Source organism: Strongyloides ratti (genome assembly GCF_001040885.1).
Source record: "Strongyloides ratti genome assembly S_ratti_ED321, chromosome : 1".
In the NCBI taxonomy this organism is placed as follows: Eukaryota; Metazoa; Nematoda; class Chromadorea; order Rhabditida; family Strongyloididae; genus Strongyloides; species Strongyloides ratti.
The window spans coordinates 7,720,275-7,742,736 of NC_037307.1; the positions used below are offsets into that span (position 1 = coordinate 7,720,275).

Genomic DNA, 22,462 nt, shown 5'->3' on the forward strand with positions numbered 1-22,462 from the left:
TTTGGTTCCATAGATTTTTTTCAAATGTATGTTTATATTTTAAATGAAAACAAATTATATTTAAAAATTTATTAATCATAAATGGTTATAAAATGATATTATGATTAAATATTGGTGACAAAACAGAATGTCATCATAATATTTTTAATTATTAAACATTTATAAATTATTATTTTCTATAGTTTCCATCTTGGCGGTAGATATCTTCTGCTAACTTCGTGAAGTTTTTATAAGCTTCTTCATCCATATCATTTATCTCATCTTTAAAATGCTCATAAAGAATGGACAAAGAGAAAATAAATTGACTCTTTGTTTGCACTGCCTTATAACGATGCATTCGTAGAGTCTCCAAAAATTTGACTGGATCAAAAGCTTTGCCATAATTGATCATATCGATCATATAAATGACTAATGCTAATGTTCCAGTTCTTCCTATTCCTGCACTACAATGAATCGCTATATAACGATCATTGTAAAGATTTATAATCTTTTTGTACAGTTCATGAATAGGTTTACTTTCATTAGGTATGCCTAAAAAAAACAATCAACATAAATTTTTTTAATCAAAATAAACTTACTTTTATCAGGCCAATTAATGTAATGAAGTAATTTAAAATTACTTGCTACATTTTTATTATTATAAATTGTGTAATCATATTCAATAATATGATTTACTTCATCAACTTTCTTATCAATATACAAGACAGTATATCTGCTTGTTTTCATATCTTTAACATCAGCAGGAAAATAAGGATAGCACTTATTTTGCACTTTAATTTCATTAACATTGACAAGTACGACAATGATTCCGATCTTGTATCTAAAAATCATGTCATACATATCATCAACTGTTGTTTGTATTGGTGCCTAAAAAAATATACATTAAATAAAGTTTAATTATTATTAATATCTTACCTGACACATAATAATTTTTCTTTCCTTTTCATCACCATACTTATAGACCATTTGATTAGCGTGAATGTAACCAAGGATATTTTTAGAGTCATATCCATTGATATTAATTGAGTATTTGTCAAGACATACTATGTCATTGTAACGATTCTTCTTTAGAAGCTTGCTTTTAATCATATTAAAACGTTGACATTTTTTCAAAAGATCACCATTACTCATCATTCCAACGCTATCAAATTGGACACAAAGATCATTTAATTTTCCAGAATCAATTACATTAACATATTTTAAGAAATTTTTAAATTTTTCTTTCATCTTATTTTCACGTTTTTCCAAATTATAAAGGTAACGGTCATATTCACTAATAAACATCGTCCTTTCATTTTTTTTTTCAATTAACATTTTTTTGCCAAAGAAGTATGTGACAAGAGCTTTCAATAAATAAGCATATTCCATAGAAGAGATGTTTCCACCATAACGTTTTTCACGAACTTCTTTTATAATCTCCATTGGATTATAAACTGAGGTATCAGTTTCCATTGCTTCCAAAATACAGCAGAAATATGTGAACATGAATACACGTGATCCAGCACTACGTGAAGCATGAACAAGAACATTCCTATTTCCAGCACATTCAGAAACCTCTGAGTACAAATTGGTGAAGTGTAGATCCGTACTTGGTATTGCATGTTCTTTCCAATAACTAACATGAAATAGTGACAGTTCCTTTGATTCTCCTCCTTTCATAGTCATGCTAAATTTTATAACTTTGACATATGAGAGATTTGTTGGGACCTCGTTCAGAAATTTAACAGCAACATTTCCATAATTCTGGTTTTTCTTTGACCAATATAATTGTTTCTCATCTGTTACTGGTCCATCGCTCTTTTCTTGATGGATTATTGAAATAACAACTGCGACATCCTCTTTATAGAGTAACTCCCAAAAATATTTTACTCTTTCAGGTGTTGGTCCATCAGAGATGATATACTTTCTTTTTGGTGAGACATCATTAATGTAATGAGCTCTTATTTCCCCAAAGATTGATTTAAAACATTTGACCAAAGAAGAATTAAAAAGAGCCGTTGTATCGAAGTCGACTTCTTCATCACCTTCTATTTTCTTTATAAAAGTTTGTTTCTTCAATATATCCGGAATATATTTTTTATGTTGAACTATTTCACAATATTTTTCCAAATTGGCATTTGATAATTCCTTCCACAATTTAAATATATTGGGATATTTAGATGCTAGTTTTTTTCTTCTAATATGTAATTTTATTTGTTTAAGAAATATTAGTGCACAGAAACCAGTTAAAATTAAAATACCACCAAAAACACTTCCAACAATAATAGAAATTGCACCAATAAGTCCAACTTTTTCCTTAAGCTTTGCAAACGCTGATTTTTCTGAATCTCTTACATTTATACCATCACTATCTACTTTTAAATATTTATTTCCATTTTTATCTATTTCAAAACTTGCTTTGTCATTGTGTAAAAAGGAGTTAATAAAAATAATTTCTCCGTTTGGTGTTTTGTAATGACAGTTTAGAGTTGTATTGAATTGTGTAGTATCTGATGTAAAAACAAAAGAACCAGAGCGATATAGACCATATTTTGCTACTCCATTAGCATTCAACTCATCTAGGCTAACTATCTTTTCAATGTAACCAACTGCATGAAGATATCCAAAATTGAATCCATTGATAGAACAGTTTGGCTTGACCACCGTTTCATTTGATGCATATAGAAAGTATTCCAATGGATATATATATTTATCATTTGGTGGTGCGAAGTAAAATATCTTCGTTATCATTTCATTATCTTCAAGTGTAGGACAGTTATAAGTAAAATTTAAAAGTTCATATCCATTTATCGAAAAGGTTCCCTTAGTGATTTTGTTGGAGTTCGGCACTTCTTTAAAACCATCCTTTGTAAACATAACCTTGTTTATCAAAATTTCTTCGTTTTTGTAAAAATCTTGTAATAATGGTTGATTTTTTAGAAGAAGTTGAATTGCAAGAAATTCTACCAAATAGTCAAATTTAATCACATCAATTTTTGTATTTTTCAGAGATATTTCAGTTGAATTATATCCCTTTATAACCATTAGTGGTTTATTGTTGATAGCTCTAAAGATCATACAAGGTTCTGCAAACTCCTTTTCATAACTATCTTGAGGTATTGTGAAGAAATAGTAAAGCTTGTTTGCATGTGGCAAATCATCCGACGTTATCAACTCCTCATTAACTAAGTTGAGTTTAAATAATTTTCCTTCCTTATCCTTTGTAAATTTTAAAATTTTTTCTTGATCATTGCCACATTTGCTTGGAGAAGGGAGTTGATTAGATATTGTAACTTTTTTTGCCATCAAAAAAGGTTTTGGAGGGAGCTGCCAGTTTAAATTAAACTTCCAATCGTAGCTACTGCGTCTTCCGTCACTGTGCATTATTCCAATTTCTCCACAATGAATATGATGAGGTCCAGAGAGACTATATGCCAGAGGTATCCAAAAAAATGTTGCATTTTCATTTCGAAATTTTGATGGATTTTCAATAAAACTCCTGGTAGCAATAAATTTATCTCCTATATGTCCATGTTTGTAATCGTAACCAGGAAGTTTCAATAAGATTACATCCGATAAAGTGTTTGCCTTGATGGCAACTGGAAAAGTTGTTTTATTGATTTGATCAGGAACCGATTGAAAGAAGGTTCCATGAGTACTTCCTCCACAATGTGTGAAGGTTTTCAGAAGTAGCAGCAGGCAGATTGTTTGAAACTGGTAAATATCCAGAAACATAGTAAATTGTTTTTTGTTAAAAAACACGAGAATTAAATAACTTTTCGAATGATAGAAAATTGAATATTTTTCTCTCTTTATTCAGATTTTTAACAAAATTATCATTTTCTTTAAATAATATTCATATTTTATCAAATTATTGGAAAAAAAACGCTCTAATGTAAAATACTCTCTTTAAAGTTAATTGATATTACTATGCTATATATCTTATGAATGTACTTTGTACTAACAAAGAAACTTAGATAAATTCAAAAAGAAATAAAATTTTAATTAGTATGATTATGATTGAATATATCTATTTTATTTTTTTATTATACATATTTTTCTATTACTTCAATTGATCAACTAAATGATATGTTTTAAATGTTAAATAAATGAAAGTTTTTTTTAGTAAAATTGAAATAGAATTTCACTAAATTTTATAACGTTCTAGAAACTTCTAATTATAAAAAAAATTTTTAAATAATCTTTTTATTCAAAAAAATAAGCAATAATTGAATAAATGTGATAACACTTAATTATTTAAATTTTATATTAAATATTTTTGAAACCAATTTTTTGTGAACATTATACAATTTCATAATATTATGATTTTTAATAGATAAAGAATAAATTTACAAAAGTTTAAAACTGTTTTTTGAATTAACTAACAATTCAAAATTTTTTTTATCAAAAAAAACCACGTATCAAATTTTGCTTAACATAAACGCATTTTTTTAACAGTTTTTATACTCTATATTAAATTAATAAGACATGTTATTTTTTATTGTAGTGTATTGTAATATATTTATTAATATTTATAATTATAACTGTAAAATTTTCAGTCTCAGTTTTTTTTTTATTGATATAACATATTCTTTCCATATTTTAATACAGATTGTTTTTTAATATCATTTCATGTTATTCTTTAATTTATAGTAGCAGTGTTAAAGATTGTTTGATTATTAATAGTTTGGAAAACAACAGCTAAAAATCTCAAACAGTTATTGTTGAAACTTTTGTTGTGATATTTTAAATTGTAGTAACTTTAATTATTAATTGAAAAAGAGTAACAATATTATAAAACCTACATTATTCTAATTGATGAAAAATAAACATAACAAGAAAATTACCGAATTTTCAAAAAGTTTAAAATAATAAAAGTGTTTCTTTTAAAAAAATTTTTTTTTAACAAACTGGTGATATGATAAAAAGTAACATTAAATTTTTTGAGCACAATGATTAAAAACGTTTATTTTAAAAGATTCAAAATGTAATAATCCAATATAAAAAAATATATATTTTTGTGACTAAATATTTTCTTTTCTTTTTATTCCAATATAATAAAAGTAAATAAAATGAAAGATTATACCTACTTGTTAAATTTATAATAAATTATTAACAGTTTTATTTTAGTTAACTGCATTTATGTTAACATATTGGTATAATATATAATTATAATTTTTTAATCTAATTATATAAAAAATAAAGAAAAAAATTAAAGTGTTCATTAAAAAAATATATATTGTATAAAATTATTACTTATTTCTTAAAACAACTTTGATTCCATTTTAAAATTTATTGTGATAACTTTTTTATTTTTTTTAATAATTATATAATATTATATAAATATTAGAAATATATTAATTAACTAAATTTTGAAAAAAATTTCAGACTAATTCTTTTTATAAATACTTTTATTTTAAAATTATTTTATTAATTTTACAGAAAATTAAAAAAAAAAACTATATTTTTGTATGCTTAAAATATTTTTTATATCAATTTAAATTTTCAAAACGCTTAATACTTAATCTTTTCTTTTTAATATATTCCACTTCTGGTTGATCGTTATTGTTTTTTTGTAAAATTTTGTAATCATTACCATTAAAATGATACATATTATTTTCTCTAGAGTTAGAATTTCGATGAGTTTCTAGGAAAATATTACTTTGAGATTTACTAATTCCATTAATCTCATCTTGGATTTTTTTATATTTCAGAGAAGATCTCTCTACAATCTCTTCAATGTTATATTTAAATTTTCCTTTTTTTAAATTTCCAACTTCTTCAATATCGTTACGTAAAATTCTCATTATTTCTTCTTGTTTCATTTCTCTTTTCATTTCATTCATTCTTCCTTTTTGAATGACCAAATTATCTAGATGTAATTTTTTTTCAGCTACTTTGTAAATTTCTTCATCTACTGTTCCCTCTGCAATTAATCGAAATATTTTTACTTGTTTTTTCTGACCAATCCTATGAACTCGATCTGCTGCTTGTAAATCCATTTGTGGATTCCAATCAATATCATAAAATATAACAACATCAGCAGCAGTTAAAGTAATTCCTATTCCACCAGCTCGAGTAGAAAGTAACATAGCAAAAGTTGTTGATTCTTCACTTTGAAATTCATCAATATATTCTTGTCTTTCATTGTAAGGAGATTTTCCATCAAACCTATTGTATGAATAATTTTTCCAAATCATATAATCCTCGAGAATATTTAATGTATCTAAAAATTGAGCAAAAATTATAACTCTAGAACCTTGTGATTTCAACTTGGTTAAAAGTTTATCAAGAACTCTCAGTTTTCCACAACATTTTATTACATGTTCACCTTCTTCATATGGAGGACCAGGTTCAACACCAGGTAATAAATATGGATGACTAGCAATTTTACGAAGCTGTTGAAACAAATTCATAAATTTACCTCTCTTAATTTTTCCATTGATAAATACTTCAGCACCATTAAGCAAACATTTTTTATAAAGCTTCTTTTGAATATTTGAAAGACCTACAAATAATGTCGTTTCTATTTTTGGAGGAATTTTTTTTTCAACATCTTTTTTAATTCTTCTAAGGATAAAAGGATTAAGAATTTTGTGCAATTTCTTTATAGTTGAATTTTGACTACTAAAACATTTATCACTACAAAACCAATTTTCAAAATCTTCAGCGTCATCAAATAGTTCAGGTTGAATAAAATTTAATAAGGACCAAAGTTCATAAAGATTGTTTTGTAATGGTGTTCCTGTCAACAATAATCTATTTTTTGATTTAATGTACCTTATTGCTTTACTAGTAATTGATTTTCCATTTTTTATACGATGTGCCTCATCAATTATAATATAATCCCATTCTATAATTTTTAGTTTATGACAAAATTTTAAAAGAATTTCATATGTTGTTAGAACAATATCATATCCTCCCTTCTTCAAATCATTCTTAACAATCTCTTTACAATGGTTTTTACCTCCATGTAAAAATAAAATCTGCATACCATCTATCCACTTTGTAATTTCATTTCTCCAGGTACAAATTACTGTGGCTGGTACAATGATAAGAGAAGGTAAATTGGTATCTTTTTTATTTTCAAAATATTTTATATATCCTAGTAGTGAAACAGTTTGTAAAGTTTTTCCAAGACCCATTTCATCAGCCAATATTCCATTGATATTATTTTCTCTAAGTGTTATCATCCAGTTTAATCCATGTATTTGGTAATCTCTCATTTTACCATTAATAAATGGTGGTGTCTCCCTAAACATAAATCTTTCACTACACTTGTACATTTCATCATCATTTTCATTACCCATATTTTCAGTTGACTCAACTAAAGTACCCAAAGCTAATTGACGGGAAATTTTTTTAATTTGACGTAGTAAAAGTTTAAATTTCTTTTTTAAAGAAACTTCAGGTACTGTAAGATTAAGGCTAATCAAAAAAAAATTTAAAATATCACTTACTTTCATCTTGGTTTTCTTCTATGGGGACACAGTTTACCTCCAAATTCTGTTCAACTGGATCATCTAATATTTCGTCATTTTTTTTTACTAAAAAAAAAATAAAAGAAATATTATAGTTAATTTTTTAGACTTACCTCGTTTAAATTCATAACACTCATCTTTACCTTCCTCTGAATGAGTTCTTTTTTTCCTAACTTCTTCACCATCATTTTCCTTACACATTTTATAAAATTAATAACTAATTAAGTTTAAAAAATTTTATAAATTTTTTTGAAAAAAAAATATTTTTTGGTGGCAAATTTATTACAAGATTTTATTAGCCACTGTCTATACAGGTAAAAAAAAAATTTTTTTATACAGCAAAATACAAAAGGTCAAAGGAAATTGTGATGATTAATGAATTTAAAAAGTCTTATGAATAGTTAAAATGATTAGTCTCACTAATAATCATACATTTAAGCAAGCATTAAATTTTTCCATCAAATTACAATTTGTAATATACTTTGGACTTATTATATGAATTAAAGTAATATTGTATCTTCATCACTGGTCAAAGAATATCAATCGTCTTATTTTCATTAAAACAATAGTTTTTGTAAAAATTCAAAATTCAAAATATAATTTATATTCATTTAAAATCATTTTCTAAGTATAAATGTAAAATTAAATTCTTTTGTATTACAATTTTTATAGTTTATTTTAATTTAAATACTATAATATAAAAAGATGAAACTTTTTATTCATGGCGGTTGTTTAGGTAAAGATTGTAAATTAAAGATTATGAGATATTTTGATTGAATATATCTTTTGAATTTTGTGCTTCTTTGTTATCCAAAAGAAAAAAGAAAATTTAACAGTATTAATTTATATGAAGAAGATTGAAAAAAAATTCCAAATTATTTAATAAATTCTTTTCAAAAAATGATTAACATTTTTTATTAAAAAATTTTGATAACATTTTTACATTAAAATATTCTTATCGCTTAACAATGTCACACTAAATGGTTTATAAATATTAAATATAATAACTACAATATGTTTTCAAAAAACTATCTTTACTTTTATCATTTAATGTGTTATTTTATCAGCTTTAAAAATTACCTATATTTAATTTTAAATTTTTTAAATACCATCACATTGGTTATTATCTATTAAGTAAAGATTTTAAATATTAAAAGTGTGATAATAATTTGTTTTGTCAATTTCTAAAATATTTTATTTACATAGAATAAATTTTTTAATGTAAATAGTATATTTCTTCTTATTATATGCTATTAATTCATATAAAATAATTAGTTATATCATTATCTGTTAAATTTGATTGATTTTTATAATGTATTTATTTTAGAAATAAATTTTATCTTTAAATAAGCATGATATCTAATATGAAAATAGTTTTATAGTAGGTTATTTTATATAATGCACACATTTAAAATTCATAATTGTGATTTTTGTATTTTTAACATAAATTAGTAATGTCAAAAAGTTGTGTTAAAAAATCTTAATTAGATAAAAATATTTCTATCAAGATTCTTGATAACATTATAATTAATGGTAAAGCCTATTAAATCAATTATTATAAATTATAATATTATTAACTTTATAAAGTATAAAATAATACTTAATTTATTATACTATGACCGTTATCATGAAATTATTCATTTAATTATCTTACTAATATAAAAATTCCTTATCAATAGTATTCAATCGAAATTATGGTATAAAACCAAATTTATTTATCAACAATATTGGATAAAAGGCTTTTACTTTGTCCCTATAATTAAATACATTGTTATACTTATTTAAATCTATAATTATATTAATGAAATATTTATAAAAATGAATGATAGTAAAACAGAACTTCGTAGACGAACATTTAGTACTCAAAAAAAGAATAAAAAAAATTTATATAGATATGAAGAATTTGAACAAATATTAGAAAGAATAGGTTCATTTGGAACATTTCAAATTTATGTTTGTTTTATGATATTTTTGTGGCAAATTGTTTGGGCTGGTAATAATATAATATTAATTTTTTAAATTCATTTTTTTTAGGTAATTATACATTTATTGAATTTGTTGGAGCCATTGAACCAGACTGGAATTGTACTTTAAAAAATAATCAAGGATATATGACATTTAAAGCTCCTGTTAAAGGAAATGATTGTGATTTACTTAAACAAAAATGTGAATCATTTGTTGCTATAAAAGAATCTAAACAATTTTATTCAATTGTTGGAGCATTTAAAATGATTTGTGATGATGATAATAAACCAGAATTAATTCAAATTATTCAATCAGGATCTATGCTTGTTGGAGCTATAATAGGAGGTCATATTGGTGATCATATTGGTAGAAATACATTTTTCTTTCTTGGACAATTAATTACAATTATTTCTTCTACCATGACAACAGGAGCCCAAAATTGGTGGTCATATTCTATTACTCAAGGTATTACAGGATTTATATATGGAGCAATTGAAGTAATGGTTTTGACAACAATGATGGAATTAACAAATAATAAATATAGATTAATACCAAATTCATCTTTTCAATGGCCATTAGCATATCTATCAATATCACTTATAGCTTATTTAACAAAAGATTGGCAATTATATTTTATATTTCTTAATGCTGTTGGTTCTTTAATTTCTATTGGATTTATAATGTTTCTTGAATCTCCAAGGTGGCTTATAGCAACCAGGCAATTTGAGGAAGCTGCTGAAGTTTTAAATGATATTGCTCATTGTAGATGGAATGATGCAGCTATACATTTTACAGAAAGTGATTTAAAAAATTTACCATCAGAACCTAAAGAAAAATATAGATTTTATAATTTTTTTCATCTTTTTTCAAAAGTTAAATTAACACAACAAACAATACTTCAAATGTTATCAATGTTTACATATTCATTAATTTCAATAAATTTTAATTATTCAATTACAACATGGGAAAATGATGTTATACCATTTGTAGCAATAAATGGTGGACTTAGATTTATTATACCAATTATAATTATTTTTTTTGACTTTAAAATTCCATCTTTAGGACGTAAGATACAATTTATTACAGCTCTATTTTTAGAAGGTTTATGTTTTGGGACAGTAATTATTTTAATGTTATGTGGATATGACTATACATTTAAATGGATAAATGTTCTTATTACAATTGCCACATTAATAAATGATAGTGCTTTCTGGATTAATATTGTTCAAATATCGACACAGCGTTACCCAACCGTAATCCGTTGTACAGCATTTGGTTTTATTCAAGCTTTTAAACATACTGGTTACATTGTTGGAATAATTATTATGAAACCATTGATGGAAGGCAATCATCCTATTTATGCTTTTATTATTCCTGAAGTTCTTATTATAATTACAATAATTGGTGGTATAATACTTCAACCAGAAGTTAAAGGAAAAAGTTTGAAAGACACTATGGATGAAGTTAATAAAGGAAGACAAGTCACAAGATTACCAACAGGACTTCTTCAACTTGTTTCACAATTTAGAGTAGACCAATTGGCACACAACTATGAACTTGAGGAAGCTTTTCGAAATAAACTTTCAAAAACTAAGAATAATTTAAAAGAGGACATACCAAAACCGGAACAAGTTATAAGAAAAGAAAGAGTAACAACTAAGAAAAATACTTATGTTAATGACGGCTATCATTTCACTGACTCAGATGAAGAAACATTTAAAGATGAAGATTTAGTCACTTCTTTACATTCCACAAACATAAACCCCCATTAGCATATATGTATAAAAACTCTTATATATCTAAAGTATTTTTTTTTTTTATAAATAAATTATAACAAAAATATATAATCCTCTGATAATTTTCTATTTTCTAACAAATACAACAATTTATTTAACTATGATAAAAAAAAAATTATGTTGATATCTGTCCTGGATATGCATCAACTCTATTTTTTCTTGATAAAAATTTTATTTTTAAATTCATATCTTCGTTAAAAATTGCTTTGGAAGCTGCTATTGACATTTCTTTTCTTTGCATAAATGGTTTTCTATAGAATTGACTATTTCTAATAATTTTCAACAAACCTTCATTCTCCATAAGTCTATTTAATATTAAAATTATTTTAAAAAAGTAAGAAATAGTAAAACATACCGATTAAGTAACATGAAAGATGAAGTGACATCATTATCTTTAACTATTACTGTTCTATTCATCCACCTTGGATGAGCATGCCAAATTCCACGAAATAATTTAACACCAAATGGTTGTGTTAATGTTCCTTTCCAATAACGAGGCATTTTATTTATTTAGGAAAAATCTTTCAAAAAAAAAAGAAAACAATTTTAACCTTTTATTTTTATTAAAACAAGACACGGCCCGGAAACTCTTAAAGCGTTTATTCTAAACAAAACTCCACCCATTGCTGTATAAATTCTTTTGATCATCAATTTCAATTTTAATAACGGATCGTATAATGATTTATTTGATTTGACAATTAAACCGCTGCATTAGAACAAGTTTTTAAATAGTTCACGAAGGTTACAATTGGAGAAAGAAATTAAAATAATCACATTGATTGCCTGTTATTATAAAAATATTTTAATTTATGATTATCATGAAACTTCTAAAATTACTCATAATCAATGTTTAGACTCTCAACATCTAAACAACTTTATACACCTCTTTTTTTTATATTGGAAGTATTCTTTCTCATTAGCCTTTAAAATAAATTTGTGTAACAACAAAAATATATATTATATTATATTATATATATATATATGATAGTGAAAAAAGAAAATTAGTTTAAGAATAGGGGAAATATTTAAAAGACTAGGATATATTCATGTTTTTAAAACTTTCATAAATTTTGGAAACTATAATATTTGTTATTTTATTACTAAATAAATATTAACAAGATTTTTTAAAGTAATCAAATGTACTTTTTTTATTTCTTGTGATATATATTTTTGTTTATTAAAAAATATTTATATTGGTACTTTATTTCTTATTCTATATATTTCTAAATAACTTTTTTTTTTAAAAAATTAATTATAATTTTTAATTTAGATGGAACGACTTGTAGGGCAAATTAAAGAGGGTTTTGCAAAGGCAGTTCAACAAGCTTCTAATAATATTGCTTTTACTGAACTTCCAAATTGTGAATCTTTAGAAAGTATTGATAGAATAAGTATAAAATTAAAGGATACCATTGTGTATGTATTACATTTTTTATTACTATATATTAATTTTTTTTATATAGATCTGATGATCTAAAACATAGAATTATTGCTGGTCATCATGTACAAACATTTGAAAATATACCTATACTGATAAGAGATGAAGATAATAGTAAACAAACATTTATGTTAGCTGAGCTTTCTCCAGTCAAAGGTATATCTGTAACAACTATTGGCAAAAAAGATGTAATGATTGTAAAAACACCTAATCATTCAGTTGAAAGTAAAGGAAAAATTATGCATCCAACACAGGCAACATTATATAAACTTGTAAGTGAAGGAAGATTAAGTCCAAATTGGTGGATAACAAAAGCTAATAAAAATGAAGGTATTATAAAAATTGAAAAAGTGTTTATTAGTTTATATCCTGTTTGCAAATATTTTGGTTTCCTTAATACAGATTGTGTTTATTGGTTTAAAAAACCTAACGGAAGTATACTTGGTTATATAAGACCAAAATTATCTAAGAAACATAGTACACTTATTGTTAAATTTATGAAACATGAAAGGGATCAACAATTAAGGGCTGCCATGTTAGGGAGTGCAATTTTATTTTTTATATCTGAAGCATATCCACATTTAAGTAAAGCATTAAAAGATTCAATTGAACTTCAGCATGGTTTTCATGAAGCTTTACAATGACTAAGAAATCATACAACTTTTAATTTACCCTACCGTTATATCATGAATTTTCCACAAAATAATATCTTTATATTTAACTATATAAGGGTATATATGCGTTAATAATTATTGACATATATTATAAATTATTATCAATTTGTTTTATAACACTACTGCATAATACTTTTTATAAATTAATATTTTTACAGTACATATAATTGAAAAATATGTGAAGCAGTTATAATTAGTTGCAGTGGTAAAAATATCAAAAATATTTATTAACTAAAAATACTTTGAAGTTAAATAATATTTTAGATAAATATAATGTTAATAATTATTTACTGATATCTATTGCAAATAATTCCCTCTCATAGAACATAATGTTTTATATTTTTTTTATTAAATATTATAACAAACTGAATAAATATGATCATAAATATGTTTTAACTAAAATTAGATAAGATATTGTTTTCAGTATTTATAATAAATTTATATTCATACTTTATTTATACTTGTAAAAAATAATTTAAAATTTCTTTTTTTTAAATAAATAATATATTAAATCGAGGATTAAAAAAAAGAATTTTTAACTTTTCTAGGGTAAAAAAAATGTGCTGATAATAAAAAGTACAATAATTTTTTTAAAAAAAAATACATCTTCATAGGGTTATTGCAGCAAAAGTTGTAGAATTTTTAATTTACTGCATCATTGTTATATGAAGAAATTTTTAAGTAAAATTTAATATGAAGTCAAAAAAAATATTGGAAAAATTGTTTCAAATGTTAGTTTTTTTCAAAATTAAATTTATCAGTTATATATGATAATTTAAGAGCAAGGTATAAAGTTTAAAAAAATTAAAAACATTTTAAAATTCAATTACTTTTTTAAAAAGGATTTACCGAAAAAAATTGTCAAAGCAAATTTTTAATTCTGAAATTTAAATACTATACAATTTTTTTATTATTTTTATTTTTGAGATATAAACTAAAAAAATTTACAAGTTAATTAAAGTAATTGTTTTTTGCAATTAATTAAAAATATTTATACATTTCTATTATGGTAGAAATGACATAAATAAAAAAAAATTTTATTGTTATATTATTAGTATAAAAAAATGACGGTAAATAATTATGTAATTAATTGATAAATAAATAAACAAATAAATGAGATATCTTAAATTTGACAATAACCCTTGATAAAAAGTGTCTGATATGAAGAAGAAGTCATCAATCAAAAAAATTTATAATAAAAAACCTTTTTTCTTCACCACAAAATACTTTTTTTTTAATTAGGAAATACTTTTTGTTATTAAATTATCATTTTTTTTAATTTTTGGTTTATACTGCTCTCACCGAAACTGAATTGTAACAAAGTACTTAATATATATTTTCTATTCTTAAAATTACAGAAAATTCTGTAAATTACAAAACAAGTCCATAGCTGACAGAAGGTTATATACTTTCAACTGTCGTGCACCAGTTGTTTATATTTACACAGGACTTCTTCAATTATAGAAAAAAATGTTTTCTTTGTTGAGTAATACCTTTTTCACAATATATCAATTTCCTACATATATCCTTGAACAGATATCATTACACAACCAATCAATTGCTTCCAAAAGATTTTTTCCAGTTTTAGCACTTGTTGAAAATGTTTTACATTTATGTGTTGTTAATTGATCAAGTTTTAAAACCTTAGAAATTTCATCGGCAGATAAAGATGATGGTAAATCAGATTTGTTTGCTAATACTACTAAAGAAGAATGTGATAAGTGATCTTCTTTTAAAAGTTGTTTCAATTCATTGTCACAATCATTTAATCGATCTATGTCTGAGGAATCCACTACCCAAATAATACCATCAGCATCACTAAAATAACCTTTCCAATATGGTCGTAAACTTTTTTGCCCACCAACATCCCAAAAATTAAGAGTTAATCCTTTGTATTGTACGGTTTCTATACCAAATCCAAGTGTAGGAGATATTGTATCTGTATCTTCTCCTAGAAATTTCTTCATTACAGTTGTCTTTCCGCTATTGTCTAAACCAAGTAACAATATCCTCATATCTTTTTCTTTCTTCTTATATTTCTTTAACAATGTCAATAATCCCATACTTGTCTATAAGAACGTTTAAAATATTTGTAAATAATATATCATAAGTATTTAAATCCGTCATTACAGATATACAAATTAGTAAAAAAAAAAGTGTAAACAATAAGGTATATTTAACAGAAAATCATGATAAAAACAGAACCATTTAAATATATTTGTAAATTATTTAATCTCGTCCAGACCTAGAAAAAAAGAAAATAAAATGATTATAAATAAAGAAAACTTACTTGGCAAATTCAACATTAATAATCAAAGATTCGAATGGGAACTTATTAAATTTAGTAATAGCCTTTTCAGCATCATGTTTGTTACTGTATGTAATAAAAGCAAAACCTTTATTTAAATTTGTATTCTTATCTTTAGCCAAAAAGAATCTATCAATTTTTCCGACACTACTAAACATATTTCTAAGAACATCATCAAGATTTGTGTAGTCTTCTGGAAGATTTGTCACACGAACTGTAAATTCATCAGATCTTCTTTCACTTATTCCCATACGTTCCATGTTGCGTTGTGGCGGGGTATATTTACCTCCAGCTAGACTTCCTTTAGCAGTAGGACGTACATCATCGTACTTCTCATCAGCAGTATTCTTGAATGGACAATCTTTAGACCAATGGCCACTTGTTTTACAATTATGACAACGAGCAGTAATTTGTCCTTTGTCAATATTCTTGGTAGTATCAACATCATCATCGTGTTTCTGTTCACCAAGAGAAGTCCTAACAAATTCTAATTCAACTTCATCACCCATCATTGTAACACCAGGTTCAGGTTTATTTCCAGCATTTGCACATTTTCCGAATTTTTTCCATTTTCTACGATCAGCAATACTTTTAGGAATACGTTCTGTGATAATTTTTAATATCTGAGTAACAGTAACTTTTTTATCTGATACGGGGTCAGTAATAACTTCAGTTATAGTTTTTTCTCTTGCATTTGCTAAAATTTTTAAAAATGCTAAAAATATATATACACTTACTTTCATTGTCAACAGCATCTGCCCATGAGCCAATAGGAGCTGGTTTCGGTAAAGTTATCGTAGAAGTCATAATATGGAATATTTTTTAATTATTAAATTAAAAGTCTTGAAATTCCAAACAAAAATAATTTGTTGGGAGAAATTAAATATCGTCTTGAGAAATAATTGGTATAATGAGTACGAAATTTATAAATAGTAGTTTTATAGTTTGAGTAGCAATTAAAACTACAACATAATTATTTTATACGGCATTTTATTTTAAAAGTAATGCATAGATAATAACAAGCTTTATATACTACACAATATTTTAAACACGCATCAATGATATACTTTTATTTCATTTTAGATAAGTAAAAATAATGTTAAATTTGACAATTTTTACAAATGTTTCCGATTTTCCTTATAAAAAGAAGTATGATCAGAATACTTTATTAAAAGATTTTAAGGTAAATTTTTGTCTTTCATATTACCATAATTTTTTAGCAAAAAATGATAATGATTGCTGGAATTGAGCAGTTAGAAAATATGCAAGTTGAACTTGTCGATGAACGAAAAAATCCATTATTAATTTTTGATGATGATAATAAAAAACTATCAGATTATAATCTTACTGATGAATCAATTATTCTTGTCAAGGATATTAGTGGAGCAAATACTGAACTTCTTCAAAACGATGATATTGATGAACGATATGTTATGCCTGATGAAAAATATGCTGTTAGAGATAATACTGCTCGTAATTTCAAAAAAAAAATTATGGAAACTACAAAAGAATCTACATATTTAAAAGTTGGGGATCGTGTTATAGTAATGGCTAAAGGAGAAGAAAAAATTGGCACTGTTGCTTATGTTGGTAATGTTGAATTTGCAGATGGTTTATGGATTGGAGTAAATTTAGATTTACCTAAAGGAAAAAATGATGGATCAGTTGATGGTAAACGATATTTTGAATGTTCTGAAAATCATGGATCATTTGTGAAGCCAAGAAATTGTGAATTGCTTGATGTAGAACCTTCCGGAAATACGCCTGAAGAACTATAAAATTTTAATATCTTCTTGCTGATCTTTTAAATATCTTTTTGGAACAACCTCTAAAAAATTTTATGCAACGAAAAGTATATTGTCTTTAAAATATATATATTTTGAATATTTTGTACTTTTGTTACTATTGCTTATGATGTATCAAAATTTTTAAATTAAAAACCTAACTTTACTTTTTTTGCCACTTTGTAAATAAATATTTAGTGCTTTTTAAAATTTCTTTGGAAAATTTACATTTTTACATTAAAAAATTTGCTACTACATCTCAATGTTATTTTCAATTTAAAGTTTTATTTTTGATATCAAAACAATTGCAAGAAGAATAATAACGTCCATAAACAAAATTTAATAAAATTATCATAACTATAATTAATTAAAACTACTGAAACTTTTCTTAAATAAAATGGAATCATCAGAGCACTATTATATTTACCGCGATAAAGATGTCTATATTCCAAAATTTTAAATTGCATAGATACAATTTTAGCACTTTCAAGTTAATTTTGTTGTAATCTTAGAAAATTTTTAACGATGGTTGAAGCGATGGAAATTGTAACAACAAAATGTGAAATTAATTTAGTAAGTTTAATTCTAATTTTTTTATTTACCATTAATTTTTAGGCAGATGAGGATTTTTCTTTTGAAACAGAACTTCTTAATAATCCATATAATATAAGTATATGGATAAAATATATTAATTATAAACAGAAAAGAATCAGAGATAGTGCTTCTGTAAAACAACTTATTTTGTTATATGAAAGAGCTGTAAATATTTTTAGTTATAATTTTAAATTATGGTATCAATATATTTGTTTCCGAAAAGGTTTTCTTATAAATAAATGTCCTACAAGCTCAGAATGGGATTCTTTAATTGATGTTTTTGAGCGTTGTCTATGTTTTTTATATAAAATGCCAAGAATCTGGATTGATTATTGTCTTTTTTGTACTATTCGTGGAAATATAACACATACAAGAAAAGTTTTTGATAGAGCATTACAATCATTACCAATAAAACAACATCGTTTAATTTGGCCATATTATGTTAAGTTTATTCAAATGCATAATATTCCAGAAACAGCAATAATAGTATTTAAGAGGTATCTCAAAATTTTTCCTGAAAATAGAGAAGATTTGATTGATTATCTTATTAGACTAGAAAGAATGGATGATGCTGCAAAAGAAATAAAAACATTAATAGATCAAAATGAAGATATATCAAAGAAAGGAAAAACAAATTTTGAATTATGGAAAGATTTATGTAAAATAATTTCTAATAATCCAAATAAAATTCATTCTTTAAATGTTGAAGCTATATTTAGACAAGGTATTCAAAAATATTCAGATCAGGTTGCTTTACTTTGGTGTTCACTTGCCAATTACTATATAAGAATGCCAAATTTTGAAAAAGCACGAGATATTTTTGAGGAAGCTTTAAATACTGTGACTACTGTACGTGATTTTACACAAATATTTGATGCATATGCAAAAGTTTTAGAAGTAAATGCCTCTCGAAAAGTCAATCAACTAAAAAATACTAAAAATCTTTCAAAACAAGATGATCTTCAGTTAGAAATAGAATTATTTATTGCAAGATTTGAACATTTACAAAGTCGTAGAGATTTATTACTTAATAGTGTTCTTCTCCGTCAAAATCCAAATAATGCCACAGAATGGCTTAATCGTACTAAACTTTATGAGGGTAATGACGTTAAGATAATTGAGACATTTAAAAAAGCTGTTGATATTATAAATCCTAAATCTCATACGGGAAATTTATCTGATATATGGATTGCATATGGTGAATTTTATATAAAGAAAAAACAATTTAAAACAGCAATTGATATATTTGAAATGGGATTGTTACCAGCTTACCATAAGGTTGATGATGTTGTTAATGTTTGGTGTAAATATATTGAATTTGAATTAAAATATTTTGGTTACGAAGAAGGAATAAAACTACTTAAAAGAGCAACTAAAAGGCCATTTAAAAGGGTAGATTATTTTGATGAAAGTATTTCAGTACAAGAACGTGTTCATTTATCACTTAAAATTTGGTCTTGTTATGCAGATCTTGAGGAAGTATATGGGACAATTGAGAGTACTAAAAGAGTATATAATGAAATTATAGATTTAAAAATTGCCACACCACAGATTATTATCAATTTTGCCTCATTTTTAGAAGAAAATAACTTTTTTGAGGAATCATTTAGAGTTTATGAGAAGGGAGTTGAATTGTTTAAATGGCCAAATGTTTATGATGTTTGGAAGACATATCTTCATAAATTTTATTCAAGATATCAAGGTAAAAAAATTGAAAGAATGCGTGATTTATTTAATCAATGTGTAGAAAATATATCCCCAAAATATGCAAAAGGAATATTTGTATTATATGCTAATTTTGAGGAAAAATATGGATCTGATAAACGGATGGAAGATGTATTTGAGAGGGCTGTTAAAGCAGTTGAAAAAGAAGATATGAGAAGTATGTTTAATATTTATATAAATAAAGTTCAACGTTCATCATATTCAAAAGTACGTGAAATATATGAAAAAGCAATATCAGTTTTACCGGAGAATGATTGTAGAATTATGTGTTTAGATTTTATTAAATATGAATTAAAATTATCTGAAATTGATAGAGCTCGTGCTATATATTTATATTGTGCAGAGTTTACTGATCCACAATTACATAAACATTTCTATGATGAATGGCAACAATTTGAAGTTAATCATGGTAATCGTGATACTGCTACATTAATGATTAGGAAAAAGAGAGAAATTGAAGCTAAGTTTAATAGTAATTCAAGTTATCGACATGCACAAATGATTGCCGCAGCTAATGCTATAAGGAGAAAAGATGGTGTTTCATCAGATGCTATGTCTGCTGTTGAGGCACAAATACAAAGTGAAGCTGCTAATGAGATTCAAAATACAATATCAGGAAGAAATACAACCACAAATGATGGAATTATGTTTGTTAGAGGTAGTGATAATAAACAAGTTGAGGATAGTACTACTGAAAATCCAGATGAAATAAATATTGATGATGAAGAGTGAGATGATGATTAAATGATTGTTATTTTATTTGTTTTATTTTATTTTATTTTAATGTAACATTGATAAACTTTTTTACAACCATAAGTATGTTTTATTCTATATGTTTATTTTAAAAAATTTTATAACTTAATTTTTTTTAAATACTTATAAGGACACTACAAATACACTTTAAAGTAAGTTGAAATTTTTTAATTTTAAAAAAGCACATTGTTTTATTATATCCATAAATGTTAGTTGTTTTTGACAATTTTTTTAAAATTAATTTTATATCTCTTAACTTGAAAACTTAGTTTTATTTAACTATATTTTTATAACTAATATTTATTTTTCTATTTTAACTAATTATTAAAAAATTAAATATAAAGGAAAATTATTTTTATTTATAAGGTAGATGTAATATTAGAAGCAAACAAAAAGGTAAAAAATATTTAAACACTTTGTGAAAATTATATGAAAAAAATATCTCACTACTTACTTTATAAACCAACTTATAATTTTTTCTTTTTTTTTTTTGTAACTTATCAATGATAGTGTAATTTTAAAAATAACAAATTTTTTTATATATTAATTTTTATTTTAAAAAAGTAGTATTTTAAAAAAAAATAATTTAAATTTTAAATTTTATAAGAATTTAACAATTGATAATAAAAAATAATGTTTATATATTTTTAACAAGTAGTGATATCGTAATATAAAGTACAAACAATATCATTCTATTTTTACTACTTTAAATTTAGATATAATTTTAATCATTTATTTTATTATATTCATAACTTTTATACTAACAACTTGAAAATTTTATAATTATTCATTAAAAAATAAAAATTTTATAAACCAATAAAATAGAAAACTGAGAAAATATTTATATGATAAAGATATTAATAATATAAATAAAATTTTAAATACCTATTATACATCATATAACGACTTTTTTTTTTCTTTCTATTTTTATGGTAAAAGTTTTACAAAATTTTTCTAAATAGAAAATTAATTCACAAATGTAGTAAATTATGATTTAAATTTATTAAACAATAATTAATAATTTTTTTTTCAAAAAATATTTTAAAATAATACAAAATGTAGTTGTCAAAAATTTTTCAAGTAAATTTCAAATTAAAATAAGGTAACATTTTATTATTATACTAATTTTTTAAACTAATTTTGTCAGATTGATGACAAAAAAAAAGTCACATTTTTTAATAATTTTTCTATTCCATTAGGTGGGGTAACTTTTAGATTTCACACTGATTTGCTTTTTTTTTATTCCTACACTTATCTTGTCCTCAATTTTTGTTATGAATATTTTTTAGATTTAGTATTTTGAAAAGTTATCTACTATTATTATTATGTACATAATTTTAAAAAATATTATTTAAAGACATCTGATTATGATTTTAAATACTACTATTCTTTTTTAAAAATTAACAAAAGACAATTATTTTTATTATAATTATAAAAAATATATATTTTTTTTTAATTTTATTTCTTAAAAAATGCTTAATTTTTAAAGTTATTAATTTCTTTTTTTAGTTGATAATAATTTTTGATATTAAAAATTTTTTAAGTTTTTTTATTAAATATCTTAATGCATTTTATCACTATGATATATGTTAATATTATGATTACAGCATATTTTTAAGATATATGTTTGTATATTAATTGATATATTAACATCAAAGTTTTTATAAATTAGATGCTTTCACATATATTTATATTAGAATTTTTATCTTTTCCTTTGCTAAATAAGCAATAAAAATATTTTTTATTGTTAGTATAAATATACATAATCATAAATATATGTATATAAAAATTAAAATTAAAATAATGTTAAAAATGAAACAAAATATAAAACTTAAAAAATGTCTTCCTCAAACTGAGAAAAATGTTTTCTATTCAATTTCTTTTAATTTTAAAATAATACATTTACTTTTTTTTTAATAAATTTTTAAGATAACAAATAATTTTTAAAAAAAAATAGTTTATCAT

At 23.8% G+C, this 22,462-nt stretch overlaps 9 protein-coding genes across 9 annotated transcripts; 4 read left to right on the top strand and 5 right to left on the bottom strand.

Annotated features, from left to right (window-relative positions):
- Positions 1-169: 169 nt before the first annotated feature.
- Positions 170-3,714, bottom strand: SRAE_1000238900 (Protein-tyrosine phosphatase, receptor/non-receptor type domain and Protein-tyrosine/Dual specificity phosphatase domain and Protein-tyrosine phosphatase, catalytic domain-containing protein; the record flags this gene model as incomplete). The annotated part of the gene is made up of 3 exons (XM_024649459.1): positions 170-531; positions 579-867; positions 916-3,714. 3 exons carry the CDS (start codon positions 3,712-3,714, stop codon positions 170-172), a joined length of 3,450 nt encoding a protein of 1,149 aa, XP_024503335.1.
- Positions 3,715-5,471: 1,757 nt separating this feature from the next.
- SRAE_1000239000 (SWI/SNF-related matrix-associated actin-dependent regulator of chromatin subfamily A member 5) lies at positions 5,472-7,661 on the bottom strand (the record flags this gene model as incomplete). Its single annotated transcript, XM_024649460.1, has 3 exons — positions 5,472-7,393; positions 7,440-7,526; positions 7,574-7,661. The coding sequence occupies 3 exons, from the start codon at positions 7,659-7,661 to the stop codon at positions 5,472-5,474; spliced, it is 2,097 nt and encodes a 698-aa protein (XP_024503336.1).
- A 1,617-nt stretch (positions 7,662-9,278) lies between these two features.
- SRAE_1000239100 (Solute carrier family 22 member 15) lies at positions 9,279-11,197 on the top strand (the record flags this gene model as incomplete). Its single annotated transcript, XM_024649461.1, has 2 exons — positions 9,279-9,453; positions 9,495-11,197. 2 exons carry the CDS (start codon positions 9,279-9,281, stop codon positions 11,195-11,197), a joined length of 1,878 nt encoding a protein of 625 aa, XP_024503337.1.
- Positions 11,198-11,336: 139 nt separating this feature from the next.
- Positions 11,337-11,722, bottom strand: SRAE_1000239200 (28S ribosomal protein S21, mitochondrial; the record flags this gene model as incomplete). Its single annotated transcript, XM_024649463.1, has 2 exons — positions 11,337-11,526; positions 11,577-11,722. 2 exons carry the CDS (start codon positions 11,720-11,722, stop codon positions 11,337-11,339), a joined length of 336 nt encoding a protein of 111 aa, XP_024503338.1.
- A 769-nt stretch (positions 11,723-12,491) lies between these two features.
- SRAE_1000239300 (Hypothetical protein) lies at positions 12,492-13,303 on the top strand (the record flags this gene model as incomplete). The annotated part of the gene is made up of 3 exons (XM_024649464.1): positions 12,492-12,637; positions 12,685-12,989; positions 13,062-13,303. 3 exons carry the CDS (start codon positions 12,492-12,494, stop codon positions 13,301-13,303), a joined length of 693 nt encoding a protein of 230 aa, XP_024503339.1.
- Positions 13,304-14,841: 1,538 nt separating this feature from the next.
- Positions 14,842-15,396, bottom strand: SRAE_1000239400 (ADP-ribosylation factor-like protein 2; the record flags this gene model as incomplete). Its single annotated transcript, XM_024649465.1, has 1 exon — positions 14,842-15,396. One exon carries the CDS (start codon positions 15,394-15,396, stop codon positions 14,842-14,844), a length of 555 nt encoding a protein of 184 aa, XP_024503340.1.
- Positions 15,397-15,562: 166 nt separating this feature from the next.
- SRAE_1000239500 (Eukaryotic translation initiation factor 3 subunit G) lies at positions 15,563-16,448 on the bottom strand (the record flags this gene model as incomplete). The annotated part of the gene is made up of 3 exons (XM_024649466.1): positions 15,563-15,578; positions 15,624-16,338; positions 16,379-16,448. The coding sequence occupies 3 exons, from the start codon at positions 16,446-16,448 to the stop codon at positions 15,563-15,565; spliced, it is 801 nt and encodes a 266-aa protein (XP_024503341.1).
- Positions 16,449-16,737: 289 nt separating this feature from the next.
- SRAE_1000239600 (Tubulin-folding cofactor B) lies at positions 16,738-17,419 on the top strand (the record flags this gene model as incomplete). Its single annotated transcript, XM_024649467.1, has 2 exons — positions 16,738-16,824; positions 16,862-17,419. The coding sequence occupies 2 exons, from the start codon at positions 16,738-16,740 to the stop codon at positions 17,417-17,419; spliced, it is 645 nt and encodes a 214-aa protein (XP_024503342.1).
- Positions 17,420-17,950: 531 nt separating this feature from the next.
- Positions 17,951-20,476, top strand: SRAE_1000239700 (Similar to Xab2 protein; the record flags this gene model as incomplete). The annotated part of the gene is made up of 4 exons (XM_024649468.1): positions 17,951-17,998; positions 18,041-18,516; positions 18,571-19,721; positions 19,767-20,476. The coding sequence occupies 4 exons, from the start codon at positions 17,951-17,953 to the stop codon at positions 20,474-20,476; spliced, it is 2,385 nt and encodes a 794-aa protein (XP_024503343.1).
- Between the last annotated feature and the right edge of the window lie 1,986 nt (positions 20,477-22,462).